The 18,638-nt window shown below is 46.7% G+C and overlaps 1 protein-coding gene and 1 long non-coding RNA gene across 11 annotated transcripts in view; one reads left to right on the top strand and one right to left on the bottom strand.

The window, feature by feature from the left end:
* Window positions 1-18,638, top strand: part of LOC140077933 (uncharacterized) — a 118,047-nt gene that overhangs the window by 20,409 nt on the left and 79,000 nt on the right. For 2 of the 3 annotated variants that reach the window (XR_011849859.1, XR_011849857.1), the window contains exon 3: window positions 11,628-11,690. This is a non-coding gene — a long non-coding RNA (uncharacterized lncRNA). Of the gene's footprint in view, window positions 1-11,627; window positions 11,799-18,638 lie in introns of those variants that run through there. The other variant, XR_011849858.1, reaches the window with a different exon arrangement.
* NTNG2 (netrin G2) overlaps window positions 13,115-18,638 on the bottom strand; it is a 106,848-nt gene continuing 101,324 nt past the window's right edge. For all 8 annotated transcript variants that reach the window (XM_072125564.1, XM_072125563.1, XM_072125566.1 and 5 more), the window contains one exon: window positions 13,115-14,394. In XM_072125564.1, coding sequence (XP_071981665.1) covers window positions 14,180-14,394 — 215 coding nt within the window. In that variant the 3' untranslated portion in view covers window positions 13,115-14,179. The remainder of the gene's footprint in view (window positions 14,395-18,638) is intronic.

The raw sequence follows: 18,638 nt of genomic DNA on the forward strand, positions 1-18,638 counted from the left end.
ACAATGGTCACAGGAGCTTACAATCTATGAGGAGGAGGACACAGGAGGTGACAGTGCTTGTACAATGGTCACAAGAGCTTACAATCTATGAGGTGGAGGACACAGGAGGTGACAGTGCTTGTACAATGGTCACAGGAGCTTACAATCTATGATGAGGATGAGGACACAGGAGGTGACAGTGCTTGTACAATGGTCACAGGAGCTTACAATCTATGAGGAGGAGGAGGACACAGTAGGTGTCCATTTTTTAACCTCTTCCTGGACCAGGAGGGTATAATTCCATAAAAATGGTTTGTTGTTGTCACATGATTAAAGGACATCTACCATCAAGATGAACAATTGTAAGCCAAGCATGCTGACATACAGGTGTGTGCCCCCTCAGCCAGGATCTGCTCTTCTTTGAGCTTCCTATTTCCTGGATTTAACAAAAAAAAGTTTTTAAAATTTAGCAAATGAGCCTGAGGGGCTCCATGCATAGGTGCTAATGAAACCTGGAGCCCCTCAGGCTCATTTTGATAAAAAACATGGGCATAGGAAGCTAAAAAAAGAGCAGATGCTGCCAGAGGGGTCACACACCAGTATGTCAGTGTGCTGGGTTTACAATCCTTCATCCTGGTGGTAGAAGTGATTAAAAAGTTGCACAAAGCCCTGAATGGTGCCAAAGAAAATTACAGCTAATGGCCCACAATTATCAGAACTAGTGCAGTCAGTACTACTGGACCGGGTAAGTTAATGAGCCCCAATGTCATGTTGGACACAGAGCAGCCGCGACACAAAACTGGCGCAGACATTTTAATAAAATAATAAAAAGCACTTCACTAGATCCGTCAATGTAAAAAAAAGTTACAACTTTAGGAAGCTGGTGATGCAAAAACGAATGCTTTGTAGGAGAAGCTTGAAAAAGTCCTCAGTAATGGAGGCTGAAACGTCGCTGTGTGAATAGATCCACCTGGTCCTTACAAGATTTGGCAGTGCTGCCAGTTTTTGGAAATGTTTATAACATGGAGTAAATGCCTCGCTCTGGCGGCTTGCACCCAATGTCATTGCTGCATTGGACTTTTGCTTCTTCAGATAGATAAATAGAAAGAACGATAATGCTGAATGAATCACTCACCTATTTCCAGAATCCAGGGAGCATCAGTCTGCAGAGAAACCTGTTTAATGTTATCAAGTGATGAGACAGATTGGAGGAGAAATCAGCGGAGGTTTAGAGAAAAGAAAGTGAAAGTTACCTGCAGATAGGAAGTGTGATAGAGCTGCCTGAACACATGGGTCTATAGGGCACGTTGGAAACTATGTTAGTTAAGTATTAGCCTGGTAATTTGAGATGCATTCCAGAGAATAGGTGCAGCTCGGGAGAGGTCCTGGAGACGAGTGGGAGGTTTGAATTATGGAAGAGAGTTATCTTGGAACACTGGAAGATCGAAGTGAAATCTTAAACCCTTCGTCTCTGAACGTGTTGGGGTGGGAGACCCCCTTATGAGGAGATCCCCTCTTTATGTGAATTGTTGCTCCTGTCCAAATTGATTTAACCAAGCGCATGTTTAAAGAATCACACCGGACAAGAATCGGGTACGACTCTCTCTTGGTTGGAGGCAAAGGCAATTCTGCTCTATTACAGAAAAGGCACAAATTCATATAGAAATAAAAAGCCGCTGTTGGTAGCTTTATTCTATGTCTCTCCTTGATAGGAAGATCCGAGATGTCCAAGGTTACAGGGTGGTCACATTCCAGTCTTATCTCAAATGCCAGACTGAAAACTACTCCCAAAGATGGCGTCTGTGTCTGAGACTACTCCCAAATATGGCGTCTGTGTCTCAGACTACTCCCAAAGATGACGTCTGTGTCTCAGACTACTCCCAAAGATGGCGTCTGTGTCTGAAGACTACTCCCAAAGATAGTGTCGGTGCCTGAAGACGACTCCCTAAGATGGCATCTGTTTCTGAGACTACTCCCAAAGATGGTGTCTGTGTTTGAGACTACTCCCAAAGATGGCGTCTGTGTTTGAGACTACTCCCAAAGATGGCGTCTGTGCCTGAGACTACTCCCAAAGATGGCGTCAGTGCCTGAAGACCACTCCCAAAGATGGCGTCTGTGTCTGAGACTATTCCCAAAGATGGTGTCTGAGACTACTCCCAAAGATGGCGTCTGTGTTTGAGACTACTCCCAAAGATGGCATCTGTGTCTGAGACTACTCCCAAAGATGGCGTCAGTGCCTGAAGACTACTCCCAAAGATGGCATCTGTGTCTGTGACTATTCCCAAAGATGGTGTCTGAGACTACTCCCAAAGATGGTGTCTGTGCCTGAAGACTACTCCCAAAGATGGCGTCTGTGTATGAGACTACTCCCAAAGATGGTGTCTGTGTCTGAGACTACTCCCAAAGATGTCTGTCTCTGAAGACTACTCCCAAAGATGGTGTCTGTGTCTGAAGACTACTCCCAAAGATGGCGTCTGTGTATGAGACTACTCCCAAAGATGGCGTCTGTGTCTGAAGACTACTCCCAAAGATGGCGTCTGTGTATGAGACTACTCCCAAAGATGGTGTCTGAGACTACTCCCAAAGATGTCTGTGTCTGAGACTTTTCCCAAAGATGGTGTCTGAGACTACTCCCAAAGATGGCGTCTGTGTTTGAGACTATTCCCAAAGATGGCGTCTGTGTCTGAGACTACTCCCAAAGATGGTGTCTGAGACTACTCCCAAACATGGTGTCTGTGTTTGAGACTACTCCCAAAGATGGTGTCTGTGTCTGAGACTACTCCCAAAGATGTCTGTGTCTGAAGACTACTCCCAAAGATGGCGTCTGTGTATGAGACTATTCCCAAAGATGGCTTCTGTGTCTCAAGACTACTCCCAAAGATGGCGTCTGTGTCTGAGACTACTCCCAAAGATGGCGTCAGTGCCTGAAGACTACTCCCAAACATGGCGTCTGTGTTTGAGACTATTCCCGAAGATGGCGTCTGTGTCTGAGACTATTCCCAAAGATGGTGTCTGAGACTACTCCCAAATATGGTGTCTGTGCCTGAAGACTACTCCCAAAGATGGCGTCTGAGACTACTCCCAAAGATGGCGTCTGTATCTGAAGACTACTCCCAAAGATGGCATCTGTGTCTGGAGACTACTCCCAAAGATGGCATCTGAGTCTGAGACTACTCCCAAAGATGTCTGTGTCTGAAGACTACTCCCAAAGATGGCGTCTGTGTATGAGACCACTCCCAAAGATGGCGTCTGTGTCTGAAGACTACTCCCAAAGATAGTGTCGGTGCCTGAAGACGACTCCCTAAGATGGCATCTGTTTCTGAGACTACTCCCAAAGATGGTGTCTGTGTTTGAGACTACTCCCAAAGATGGCGTCTGTGTTTGAGACTACTCCCAAAGATGGCGTCTGTGCCTGAGACTACTCCCAAAGATGGCGTCAGTGCCTGAAGACCACTCCCAAAGATGGCGTCTGTGTCTGAGACTATTCCCAAAGATGGTGTCTGAGACTACTCCCAAAGATGGCGTCTGTGTTTGAGACTACTCCCAAAGATGGCATCTGTGTCTGAGACTACTCCCAAAGATGGCGTCAGTGCCTGAAGACTACTCCCAAAGATGGCATCTGTGTCTGTGACTATTCCCAAAGATGGTGTCTGAGACTACTCCCAAAGATGGTGTCTGTGCCTGAAGACTACTCCCAAAGATGGCGTCTGTGTATGAGACTACTCCCAAAGATGGTGTCTGTGTCTGAGACTACTCCCAAAGATGTCTGTCTCTGAAGACTACTCCCAAAGATGGTGTCTGTGTCTGAAGACTACTCCCAAAGATGGCGTCTGTGTATGAGACTACTCCCAAAGATGGCGTCTGTGTCTGAAGACTACTCCCAAAGATGGCGTCTGTGTCTGAGACTACTCCCAAAGATGTCTGTGTCTGAGACTATTCCCAAAGATGGTGTCTGAGACTACTCCCAAAGATGTCTGTGTCTGAGACTATTCCCAAAGATGGTGTCTGAGACTAATCCCAAAGATGGCGTCTGTGTCTGAGACTACTCCCAAAGATGTCTGTGTCTGAGATGACTCTGAAAGATGTGTTCTGTGCCTGAAGACTCCTCCCGAAGATTGCGTCTGTGTCTGAAGATTACTGTCACTGGTGATCCCGTGACCCATATCGCTCACCCGTGCTTCTGTCCTCCTGCTGGCGTAGCCACCTGCGAAACTTACATATCCCGACTCCTGCTCCATCTTCCTCGGCCATGCGCACGCGTTCCCGACTCCTAGAGCTTCAAAAGATTTAAAGAGCTAATTGGCGCTGGCCATTTTCAGGAATTCTATTTAAGCCTGCCTCTTCCTGCAAACCCTGCCGTATCTTTGTGCCCACGCCATAGAGAAAGCTCCTCTGCAATATTCCTGCATACCTATGTCCTGCGTTCCTGTGTTCCTGTGTTCACATCTGCCTGGACCCCCGTTGCTGACCCTGGATTGAACTTGATCTTGCATCTCTGCCGCCTGCCCTGACCCTGTGCCTGAACCTGACCACGAGACTGTTTTTTTCTTAGGTACCTCCACCTCGGCTGCAACCGCGGGCTAGTTGCACCTGTGGAACGACCTGGTACTACACGGCCACATCAAGACCATCCCGCTTTGCGGCGGGATCTGGTGGAGACCAGGTGCCGCCAAGACACCTCCCTGACAGTAAGATTCGGCCATGGATTCCGCCGAGGTTCCGCTTCTCATCCGGCCCAATCTTGCCACCATAGTGATCCAGCAGTCCCGGCAGATTGGCGCACAACGCGAACAGCTGGTACAAGTCACAGCTATACTGCAACAGTTGCTAGCCACTCAGCATCAGCATCTGGTTCCTGAGACTGCTCCTGTGGTGTCTCATGCTTCCCCAGCTTGTTTTCCTGCCACTAAACCCACAATCCCTGTATTGTGCCAGCCCAGAGCACTTCATCGTGACTTGTCCTGTCCTTCCCCAACATCCCGGAAACAGCAACACCTAGGGTTCTTGGGGGAAGCGTCCCTAGGTGTGAGCAAAGCTTCTGCACGCCTGACTGTTCCTGTGCTCCTCAGCGTTGGCACCTGCACCCAAACCAGGTCTCTGCTTTCTTGGACTCCGGTTCTGCTGGGAACTTTGTGGATGCCACCCTGGTCTCCCAGCACCACCTCCCTGTGGTCTTTCTAGAGAAGCCTCTGGTCATCTCCTAGGTCAGCGGACAAATCCTCTCCGATCCGGTCACTGAGCTAATTTCCCTGCAAGTCGATGTTCTGCATAAGGAGAGGCTGTCCTTCTACGTGCTGCCCCGCTCTACCTAGTCCCTCCTTCTGGGTCTCCTGTGGCTGCAGCTTCATGCATCTGTTCTGAACTGGATTATGGGGGAGATTCTTCGTTGGGGTCCAGAGTTCCCGGCCCGCTGTATGGAGGTGTCTCGGCCAGTGCCCAACTTGGTCTTCACTGTGACTCCTAAGTCTTTAGAGGGCCTACCTACATGTTACCGCGACTTTGCTGATGTGTTCTCTATGAAGCAGGCAAAGACATTGCCACCACATCGTCCCTACCGCTGCTCTATTTATTTGTTGCCAGGTACCTCTCCTCCCCGTGGTCGAGTGTACCCTCTCTCTGTGCCCGAGACCGCTGCCATGTCAGAGTATATTAACCCCTTAACGCTCTGCGCCGTAGCTCTACGGCGCAGATGTATAAGGAGTGTATGAAGAGTCCTCTTCATACAAAGGTGGGGGTTTTTGCATTTTGCAGAAAACCCCCACCGCTAATAACCGCGGTCGGTGCTTGCACCGATCGCGGCTATTAACCCTGTCATTGCCGCTGGCAAAGTCGCCAGCGGTGTTTAAAAGACGGCGGCGCGTCTTTTTTACGATCGCCGCACCCCCAAATGTCATCGGGGGGCGGCGATCGGTTACCATGGTAGCCTCGGGTCTTCTTTTGACACGAGGCTACATGGCTTCTGCAGATTCGTTACAATGAGCCAGAAGTATTGCAGTATATGGTAGGAGCGATCTGACCATCTAGGGTTAATGTACCCTAGATGGTCTAAGAAATAGTGGGAAAAAAAAGAAAAAAAAAATTTAAAAAAATTTAAAAAATTAATAAAATATTAAAAATTCAAATCACCCCCCTTTCCTAGAACTGATATAAAACATAATAAACAGTAAAAATCACAGACACATTAGGTATCGCCGCATCCCAAAATGCCCGATCTATCAAAATATAAAACCGGTTACGGCCGGCGGTGACCTCCGAGGCGGGAAATGGCGCCCAAATGTCCGACTTTTACACCTTTTTACATCACATAAAAAATGAAATAAAAAATGATCAAAATGTCGCACAGACCTCAAAATGGTAGCAATGAAAACATAGCCTCATTTCGCAAAAAATTACACCTCACACAGCTCCGTGCGCCAAAGTATGAAAAAGTTATTAGCGTCAGAAGATGGCAAAACATTTGTTTAATTTTTGAAAATGTATTAAAACACAATAGAACCTATATAAATTTGGTATCACCGCGATCGCACCGAACCAAAGAATAAAGCTGAGGTGTTATTTTGAGTGCACAGGCAAAGCCGAAAAAACTGAGCCCACAAGAGCGTTTTTTTTTCAATTTTTCCACATTTGGAATTTTTTTTCAGCTTCGCAGTACACGTCATGTTAAAATAAATAACATTACGGGAAAGTAAAATTTGTTACGCACAAAATAAGCCCTCACACAGGTCTGGACACGTAAAAATGAAAAAGTTATGGATTTTTGAAGTTGGAGATCGGGAAATGAGCGGAAAATTCCCTGCGTCCTTAAGGGGTTAAAGAGAACCTGCAGAGAGGGTCTTCCTCTCCAGCCGGTGCTGGGTTCTTTTTTGTGACCAAGAAGGACGGCTCTCTGCTTCCCTGCATTGATTATCGCAGACTTAACAAGATCACGGTTAAGAAACGCTACCCTCTTCCGTTGATCACAGAGCTCTTTGACCCCCTGCGCGGCTCCAAAGTTTTCTCCAAGCTGGACCTTCATGGGGTCTACAACTTCATATCGATCCGCAAGGGAGACGAATGGAAGGCAGCATTTAACACCCAAGATGGACATTTCGAGTACCTTGTGATGCCATTTGTAATGCTCCAGCTGTCTTCCAGGAGTTCGTCAATGACATCTTCAGAGATCTGCTGTATATGTGTGGCGTGGTCTTCCTAGATGACATCTTGGTGTTCTCTCCAGACCTCGAGACCCACCAGTTTCATGTACGGCAAGTTCTTTGCAACAGAAATCTGGGGGTGTGGCCCCGGATTCAGAAAAACCGCAGAATGAAAAAAAAAATTGTGATGCAAAACTAGCATTCACATACACTGGGATGAAGAAGGTGAACTCTGGCGGACTTCAGCGCAGCAACGACACCTAGTGGACATCGGGCGCACGACCTTAGTGAATCCCGGCAGAACCCGAATCAGCGTCGGAGAACGCACCGCTGGATCGCGACTGGACTGGGTAAGTAAATCTGCCCCATTGTGTCTGATCAAGGGGTTCAGTTCCTGTGTTCTTCCTGTGTTCCTGCATTCCTGTGTGTTCCCTGTGTTCCCGTTCCCATCTGCCTGGACCGCCCGTTGCTGATCCTAGATTGCACTTGTATGCCTCTGTCGCCTGAACCTGACCCTGTGCCTGAACCTGACCCTGTGCCTGAACCTGACCTCAAGACTGTTTTCTGCTAAGGTACCTCGACCTCAGCTGCCACCATGGGCCAGTTGCACCTGTGCCGTAGCAAGACCATCCCGCTTTGCGGCTGGCTCTGGTGAAGACCAGGTGCCACTTAGGTGTTGGATAGTACCACCTCCCGCGGTGGTCCAGAGGATCCACTGATCCCGAATCCTGACAACTACTCCTGAAGATGGTGTCTGTGCCTGAAACAAACAGGACCAGCGAGACAGAGGCATGGGACACTGGGAGACAGAGGAGGTGAGCCTTCTCTTTTTTAAAACTTACCTCCCCCACCCGCCTGCTACCCGATTCTTGTCCGGTGTGATTCTTTACGCATGCGCTTGGTTATATCAATCTGGAATGTAGACACAACTGATATAAAGAGGGCATCTCCTCATAAGGAGGTCTCCCACCCCAACAGCTGGAGGCGCTGTTGCAATTGAGATGGTAGCCACACACGTGGGTAAAAATATGTTGAACAATTTATACAGCTGGCAAGAAGATGCCAGAGCCTAATGAGAGAGAACAAAGGAGGCCTGGAAGATAAGGGTCTGTATCTCAGCAGCGCCCCCAGCTGTTGGGGTGGGAGTATTGTGTGCACACAAGCAGCTTACTACACATAACCTTGAGATTCAGAAAAACTTTACATATCATTTACATAATGATTTTCAGTTTTTTTCATGACATGTGAGACTCCATGGGATATTTTTCTTCTTCATAAAATTTGACGATAAATGACTACAAATAAGCTTTTTTGTATTTTTTCCTATTAAAGTTTTTTTTTTTTAATAAGTAGTAAGACTGAATAAACTTTTACCAAAATATGTTATAAATATGTACAGCGTCATTCCACCCCCTACCACAGGTAGTGCTATAGATGCAGAGGGGGTATCATGTACTGTAAGTCTTTCCTGCAGCGGCTTCTATATTCTGCCTTCAGATGACAGGCTGGAGGGGGGAACCTCAAACGCCTTTATCTCCTGAGGCCTGGCACCTAGAAACACAATTGATGATGTAAGGATGTGCACGGATGCTTCACAGAACCAGAGATATCCACTCTTAAAGGAAATCCACCACCAGGATGAAGGTTTGTAAACCGAGCACACTGACATACTGGTGTGTGCCCCATCTGGCAGAATCCACTTTTCTTTAAGCATTTTATACCCATGTTTTAAAGAATAAATGGCTTTAAAAATACGCAAATAAGCCTCAGGGGCTCCATTAAAACCTTTGGAGCTTGGAGCCCCTCAGGCTCATTTGCAGAATTTTAAATTCATTTTTTTTGTAAAAGCCAGGGGATATGGGGCCAAAATAAGAGCAGATCCTGACCGAGGAGGCACACACCAGTATGTCAGCTTGGTTTACTATTCTTCATCCTGGTGGTAGATACAATTGGAAATAGAAAGCTGTATAAAAATAAAAAAAAAAAATTGTACAAATTTAAGGGCGGATATGGCTCTGAAGCATCCATACACAATCCAGAGAGCATATTTAAGGGGAGAATCTCCCGTTTAATATGACACAACATAGATTGTGTTTCTAGGTGCCAGGGTTCAGGATATACAGGTGAATGTGGCCTCTATCATGATGTTTATAAACTTCCTTTCTGCTCTGGGCATGTGCAGATATGACACACATAGCAGTGGTGAAGGGGTTAAAGTTCACATCATCTGAGCAGTTTCTTTGAGCTCCAAGATACTGGCCCAGTGCAATACTCTTCTTGAGAGGTAGTGGGTGCCAGATTGACCAATTTAAGAAACTGTTGGTGGATGTCAGTTTGCAAAATATATTTGTAAAAATAGCAAGGCCAAGGAAATTTATTTTGCTTTTATGAATCTCGGAGGTGAACCTCATGCCCACCTCATTTAATGGAAGTGTATCCTCAAAATCCATCAGGATTAGCCAGGGACATTACTCATGGATCCAGGCACCGGGACTGTGGTATCTACTTATATTTATTATCCATGGCCTCCATCCTTCTGATATCAACTAAACAATCAAATTATGCTGAGGAGTAAGAAGGGCTGTTGAGGCACTTCCTGAGCCCCTTTGTGATGTAGCTTCACAGACTGTTACACTGTCTCTCCCTACTCCCTAAGTACTTCCCCTACTCCTTCCGCTTGCTGTAATCTCGGGTAATGGGAAGTGCTCAGTGTAACAGCCCTTGAAGCTGAAGACCAATGTGGCAATAATACTCCACTTACCATTTTTTGAAGAGCATTTTTAGCCGAGGAGGAGTATAAAATTTTCATTAATGCATATAGATAATTCCTAGACGTATAAGATGTAAAAGTGTAAATGAAGTATTTTTCTGTGTTTAAATAGCCAAATTTACTAAGGGCTTATTTATAAGGGTCGCGGATCGCACTTTCGTCGGACTGTTCACCGTTTTCTGGGATTACACGGCTTTGACAAGTATTTAACAGGTGTTTGCGCTGGGAATGCGTTGCACGTGATTGTTTTTTGGTCGCAGCTGCACTGCTTCCATGCGACACCAATCAGGAGGGCGTGATATTGGACAATCCGAGTGATTCGGACCGAGCGCAGGATTTAACTTTCAAATTGTGTCGCAAAACCCAAGCACTTACATGCACCAGGAACAAGAAGGTGAACTCCGGGGACCTGAGCGGAGAAGCGACACATGCAGGATATTGGGCACACAATCTTGGCGAACCGCGGCACAGGACATTATACACGGACAGTGCACTTTCGGTGAACTCCAGCGAATGGGTAAGTAAATGAGCCCCAGAGTGTTGTATTGTCTAAATGCAAGACACCAGGTGCTGATTGCTGATCGCATAGCCTCCGAGTGCCATCTCTGGCACCAGTGCCATAGGTACGCCACCACTGCCTTACAGTATCCAATAGTCATGGTGTCTGCCCCACAGTAACCAAAAGTCACAGTAATTGCCCCACAGTAACCAATAGTCACAGTGCCCGCACCAGTTTAGCCAATAGTCACAGTACCCACCCCATAGTAGCCAATAGCCGCAGTGCCTGCCCCACAGTAATTAATAATAAGTGTCTCTTTGTATTTGCACATGTAGTCCTACACTTCATGGAATTGGGAATAATTTGGGTTTTAGTGTTATTAAATGATTGACAAGAAATGCTTTTGCCCATGACTTTCCAGTTACCCCGGTATTTGCCACATTTGTAGCTGCTTTTATAGTCATGCGTGGGGTTGTATATGAGTAGTGATATTTCTAGGGGATATTTGGGTCCCTACAGTTTCGTCTCTTTGCCACAAAGTTGTTATCCTGGCTTAGAATAATGGGGCTCATTTACTAAGGGTCGCGGTGTGCACTTTTGTTGGACTGTGAACCTTTTCGGGGCTAAAACATCTTGCACAGGTATTTAACAAGTGTTTGTGTTGGAATTGTGTGGCACGTTATCCGTTTTGTGGCGCAGCTGCGCTGTTTTCTCTGCGCCGCAGTTTATGGGGCGTGCCATCGGACGGTCCGACTGATTTGCAATATTTAACTTTCAAATTGTGTCGCAAGCCTTCATCTTGTTCTTTCATATAAAACAATGGGGCACATTTACTTACAAGGTTACTAGAGTTCAGTAACAGTGCTATTTCCGTGTATAATGCTGCGTGCGGCGCCACAATATGAAAGTTAAATACGGCGCTCGATCTGAAACAGTCGGACCATCCAAAGTCACGCCCCTAATTTGTGTTGCAGGGAGGCAGCTCAGCTGCGCCACAGAAGGGTTGCGTGCCCCACAATCGCAGCACAGACACATCTTATACCAGTGCAAGATGAAGAACGGGCACGGTCCGACTCTTAGTAAATGAGCCCCAATGTATTCTGTTTGTAGGTAAATACAGAGAATGAATGGTAATCTGGATTATTGTTCTGGTAAGAAATGTCACAGGTTCTACCTATGTATCTGCCATGTAGCAGGCACAGTAACAGTGTAATCCCGTGGTAAAAGGATTGTTATCTTTTCACAGAGACGCCAAAAAAACCAAAGCTTCACTGGACAACCCTGTAACTGGAGATAATGGGGCACATAGGTACGTTGTACGATGAGGATGAAGCCTGCCGTGATTCATCAAGATCGTGTGCCCGATATCCTGCATGTGTCGCTTCCCCGCTCAGGTCCCAGGAGTTCACCTTCTTCTTCCCGGTGCATGTAAGTGCATTGTCCGTGTATAATGCGCTGTGCGGGGAGTCACTAAGATCCTGCACCCGATATCCTGCATGTGTCGCTTCCCCGCTCAAGTCCCCGGAGTTCACCTTCTTCTTCCCGGTGCATGTGAGTGCATTGTCCGTGTATAATGCGCTGTGCCGCGATTCACTAAGATCCTGCACCCGATATCCTGCATGTGTCGCTTCCCCGCTCAGGTCCCAGGAGTTCACCTTCTTCTTCCCGGTGCATGTGAGTGCATTGTTTTACGACACAATTTGAATTTTAAATCCCGCGCTCAGACCGAATCAGTCGGGTTGTCCGACGGCCACACCGGCCAGGAGCATTGCATGGGACATTGCGTTAATGGCGCAGAGGCTGCTGCGGACATTTTACTAAAGAGTAGCAGTTACATTTCCCACCCTGGGCCTATGAAGTTTTGTTTTACCAGTGTTTTTGTTAGGTACCTCGTTTTACACTTCATTTGGGCTTATACTTGTATATTTAGTAATGAAATGTTCACTGTAGTTTATGGAAATGTGCACTGCCGAGCCCTCCCCCAACAAAAGAAATGTCCACTGCAGAGCCCCCCTTCACAGAAATGTCCACCCCAGAGCCCCCCTTCACAGAAATGTCCACCCCAGAGCCCCCCTTCACAGAAATGTCCACCCCAGAGCCCCCCTTCACAGAAATGTCCACCCCAGAGCCCCCCTTCACAGAAATGTCCACCCCAGAGCCCCCCTTCACAGAAATGTCCACCCCAGAGCCCCCCTTCACAGAAATGTCCACCCCAGAGCCCCCCTTCACAGAAATGTCCACCCCAGAGCCCCCCTTCACAGAAATGTCCACCCCAGAGCCCCCCTTCACAGAAATGTCCACCCCAGAGCCCCCCTTCACAGAAATGTCCACCCCAGAGCCCCCCTTCACAGAAATGTCCACCCCAGAGCCCCCTTCACAGAAATGTCCACCCCAGAGCCCCCTTAAAAAAATCTCTATACTCACCTCTGTCTTCTCCCCGCGACTCCGTCATCTCTTCTGGCCCGCGCGACACAATGACGTCACACGGCTGCGACCCTACTGCATCATAGTGTGTGCACATCGGCCGGAAGAGGAGAAGACAGAGCCGCGGGGCCGGGGAGAAAAAGCTGAAAGGTGAGTATAGTGGTTTTTATTTTAACCTTAGCTTTTGGGTGGAGGTGAGTGTGGGCCCCTGGGAAGCCTAAGTCCCTCAGCGCCCGCCCATACCACCTGTATGACGATCCACCATTGCCCTTTATGTAATAATGTGACTCAAGAGAGGAAACACCGGAGCAGCGTTAATACACAATTTCTTTACTTTGGATATTTCTTACGAGTCCAAGTCTTCAGGATAAATTGTTCTCATCTCTCTGTGATTTTTTAATATAACATTTAAATTGAAACAAAAATATTTCTCTACAAAAAAAAAAATCCATATACAATATATCAATAGAAGTTATATCTGTCACTCTGTGATCTCTCTCTCTATATATACTATTTCCAGCAGATTCTGTCTCATCTCTCCCCTCCCCCCTCCCCCCTGACTACGGAGTCTCCCAAAGCCTCCTACAAACTACAAAACTCCCGATTCCTGGTGTGTCACAGTGAAGGTGATTGATTTGATACAATAGAATAACGGATAAATAGATTTGACTCTCATTTTAAAAATATTTCGAGATCTTGGAATAACGGGATTAAATTATCCAAAATTCCCCCCCCCCCCACCGACCCCACCCTAAATCAAGATGAGGAGTGGACAGAGGCAGCAAATGGTCAAGAGACAAAGAAACCTCAAACAGTCGGAGCCAAATGGGTTTGATTTGGATGCCCCCCTCCCCCTAGACCCTTGCCCCCTCCCAAAAATAATCCCCAGGTGTTGGCGATTGTCACCAAGTCGAGATTTGTGTCTTATCCTGTTTTTGGCACAAGGTCCATATCTGCTTAGTGATAAGAGTTGTACATCATTGGTCTATATCTCCTCCCGTATGGTAAATGGGGAGGGGCTTAATGTGACGTCCATCTTGTATGACCAGTCGTGGACGCGGCTGGTGCCCAGTCTGAACGCCGGCTGGATATTGCCACCGAGTCTATAGAAGCCGCTGAACTGAAAAGAATCCTTCCACCTGAGGGCCGCGGTGGGATCTACCTCCACCGTGTATGCTAGGACATGATGGGCTTCTTCAGGCTCTTCTAGGAAGTCCCATGTGGTATGCGACAATAAGGCACTGCAGAAGTTGAGTTACCATCACAGGTCGTCCCCCGTTAGTTGGATGGTGGGTCCTCACAGGGTGGGGGGGTAGCATGACTTGTAGACACCTCCTGCAGTGTGTGCTCCCACGCTGAGAGCCAGGGGAACACCTAGAGGCCTTCCATGCTCAGTAGGATTGTGGAGACAAGGAGCAGGGCTGAGAATGTCAAGATGTTGGAGGCGGAGTCACAGTTCCTGTGGGTGGAGTCACATTTGGCATCTTGGCACAGGGCTCCTTTAAAGCCACTGGGGCAGATGCAACGCTGGCCCTGGTGACACGTGCCACCATTCTGGCAAATTAACAGTTCGTCATCGCACACGTTAGCTGCAAGAAAAAAATATATGAGAGATTAGGCCTTCCCCTATAGTGTCACCAATATATTCATCTCACATTCAGCACAGATTTCTGATGTACTTGTACATAAAAGCGTCCACTAGGGGGAGATCACTACATACAGATCATACAGCCACCACTAGGGGGAGATCACTACATACAGATCATACAGCCACCACTAGGAGGAGATCACTACATACAGATTATACACCACCACTAGGAGGAGATCACTACATACAGATTATACACCACCACTAGGAGGAGATCACTACATACAGATTATACACCACCACTAGGGGGAGATCACTACATACAGATCATACAGCCACCACTAGGGGGAGATCACTACATACAGATTATACACCACCACTAGGGGGAGCTCTCTACATACAGATTATACACCACCACTAGGGGGAGATCACTACATACACATTATACACCACCACTAGGGGGAGATCACTACATACACATTATACACCACCACTAGGGGGAGATCACTGCATACAGATTATACACCACCACTAGGGGAAGCTCACTACATACAGATTATACACCACCACTAGGGGGAGATCACTACATACACATTATACACCACTACTAGGAGGAGATCACTACATACAGATTATACACCACCACTAGGGGGAGATCACTGCATACACATTATACACCACCACTAGGGGAAGATCACTACATACACATTATACACCAACACTAGGGGGAGCTCACTACATACAGATTATACACCACCACTAGGAGGAGCTCACTACATACAGATTATACACCACCACTAGGGGGAGCTCACTACATACAGATTATACACCACCACTAGGGGGAGCTCACTACATACAGATTATACACCACCACTAGGAGGAGATCACTACATACAGATTATACACCACCACTAGGGGGAGCTCACTACATACACATTATACACCACCACTAGGGGGAGATCACTACATACAGATTATACACCACCACTAGGAGGAGATCACTACATACAGATTATACACCACCACTAGGGGGAGATCACTACATACAGATTATACACCACCACTAGGGGGAGATCACTACATACACATTATACACCACCACTAGGAGGAGCTCACTACATACACATTATACACCACCACTAGGGGGAGATCACTACATACAGATTATACACCACCACTAGGGGGAGATCACTACATACAGATCATACAGCCACCACTAGGGGGAGATCACTACATACAGATCATACAGCCACCACTAGGGGGAGATCACTACATACAGATTATACACCACCACTAGGGGGAGCTCTCTACATACGCATTATACACCACTACTAGGAGGAGATCACTACATACAGATTATACACCACCACTAGGGGGAGCTCTCTACATACACATTATACACCACCACTAGGGGGAGCTCACTACATACAGATTATACACCACCACTAGGGGGAAATCACTACATACAGATTATACACCACCACTAGGGGGAGCTCCCTACATACAGATTATACACCAACACTAGGGGGAGCTCACCACATACAGATTATACACCACCACTAGGAGGAGCTCACTACATACAGATTATACACCACCACTAGGGGGAGCTCACTACATACAGATTATACACCACCACTAGGGGGAGATCACTACATACAGATTATACACCACCACTAGGAGGAGATCACTACATACAGATTATACACCACCACTAGGGGGAGATCACTACATACAGATTATACACCACCACTAGGGGGAGATCACTACATACACATTATACACCACCAATAGGAGGAGCTCACTACATACACATTATACACCACCACTAGGGGGAGATCACTACATACAGATTATACACCACCACTAGGGGGAGATCACTACATACAGATCATACAGCCACCACTAGGGGGAGATCACTACATACAGATCATACAGCCACCACTAGGGGGAGATCACTACATACAGATTATACACCACCACTAGGGGGAGCTCTCTACATACGCATTATACACCACTACTAGGATGAGATCACTACATACAGATTATACACCACCACTAGGGGGAGCTCTCTACATACACATTATACACCACCACTAGGGGGAGCTCACTACATACAGATTATACACCACCACTAGGGGGAGATCACTACATACAGATTATACACCACCACTAGGGGGAGCTCACTACATACAGATTATACACCTCCACTAGGGGGAGATCACTACATACAGATTATACACCACCACTAGGGGGAGCTCACTACATACAGATTATACACCACCACTAGGGGGAGATCACTACATACAGATTATACACCACCACTAGGGGGAGCTCACTACATGCAGATTATACACCTCCACTAGGGGGAGATCACTACATACAGATTATACACCACCACTAGGGGGAGCTCACTACATACAGATTATACACCACCACTAGGGGGAGATCACTACATACACATTATACACCACCACTAGGGGGAGATCACTACATACACATTATACACCACCACTAGGGGGAGATCACTACATACACATTATACACCACCACTAGGGGGAGCTCACTACAAACAGATTATACACCACCACTAGGGGGAGATCACTACATACAGATTATACACCACCACTAGCGGGAGATCACTACATACAGATTATACACCACCACTAGGGGGAGCTCACTACATACACATTATACACCACCACTAGGGGGAGATCACTACATACAGATTATACACCACCACTAGGGGGAGATCCCTACATACACATTATACACCACCACTAGGAGGAGCTCACTACATACAGATTATACACCACCACTAGGGGGAGATCACTACATACATATTATACACCACCACTAGGGGGAGATCACTAAATACACATTATGCACCACCAATAGGAGGAGATCACTACATACACATTATACACCACCACTAGGGGGAGATCACTACATACACATTATACACCACCACTAGGGGGAGCTCACTACATACAGATTATGCACCACCATTAGGGGGAGATCACTACATACAGATTATACACCACCACTAGGTGGAGATCACTACATACAGATTATACACCACCACTAGGAGATCACTACATACAGATTATACACCACCACTAGGAGGAGATCACTACATACAGATTATACACCATAACTAGGGGGAGCTCACTACATACAGATTATACACCACCACTAGGAGGAGATCACTACATACAGATTATACACCACCACTAGGAGGAGATCACTACATACAGATAATACACCACCACTAGGGGGAGCTCACTACATACAGATTATACACCACCACTAGGGGGAGCTCACTACATACAGATTATACACCACCACTAGGGGGAGATCACTATATACAGATTATACACCATCACTAGGGGGAGCTCACTACATACAGATTATACACCACCACTAGGGGGATATCACTATATACAGATTATACACCACCACTAGGGGGATATCACTACATACAGATTATACACCACCACTAGGGGGAGATCACTACATACAAATTATACACCTCCACTAGGAGGAGCTCACTACATACAGATTATACACCACCAGTAGGGGGAGATCACTACATACAGATTATACACCACCACTAGGAGGAGATCACTACATACAGATTATACACCACCACTAGGGGGAGCTCACTACATACAGATTATACACCACCACTAGGGGGAGCTCACTACATACAGATTATACACCACCACTAGGGGGATATCACTATATACAGATTATACACCACCACTAGGGGGATATCACTACATACAGATTATACACCACCACTAGGGGGAGATCACTACATACAAATTATACACCTCCACTAGGAGGAGCTCACTACATACAGATTATACACCACCAGTAGGGGGAGATCACTACATACAGATTATACACCACCAGTAGGGGGAGATCACTACATACAGATTATACACCACCACTAGGGGGAGCTCACTACATACAGATTATACACCACCACTAGGAGGAGATCACTTCATACAGATTATACACCACCACTAGGGGGAGATCACTACATACAGATTATACACCACCACTAGGGGGAGCTCACTACATACAGATTATACGACACCACTAGGAGAAGATCACTACATACAGATTATACACCACCACTAGGGGGAGATCGCTACATACAGATTATACACCACCACTAGGAGGTGATCACTACATACAGATTATACACCACCACTAGGGGGAGATCACTACATACAGATT

This window comes from Engystomops pustulosus, chromosome 9 (genome assembly GCF_040894005.1).
Source record: "Engystomops pustulosus chromosome 9, aEngPut4.maternal, whole genome shotgun sequence".
Taxonomy (NCBI): domain Eukaryota; kingdom Metazoa; phylum Chordata; class Amphibia; order Anura; family Leptodactylidae; genus Engystomops; species Engystomops pustulosus.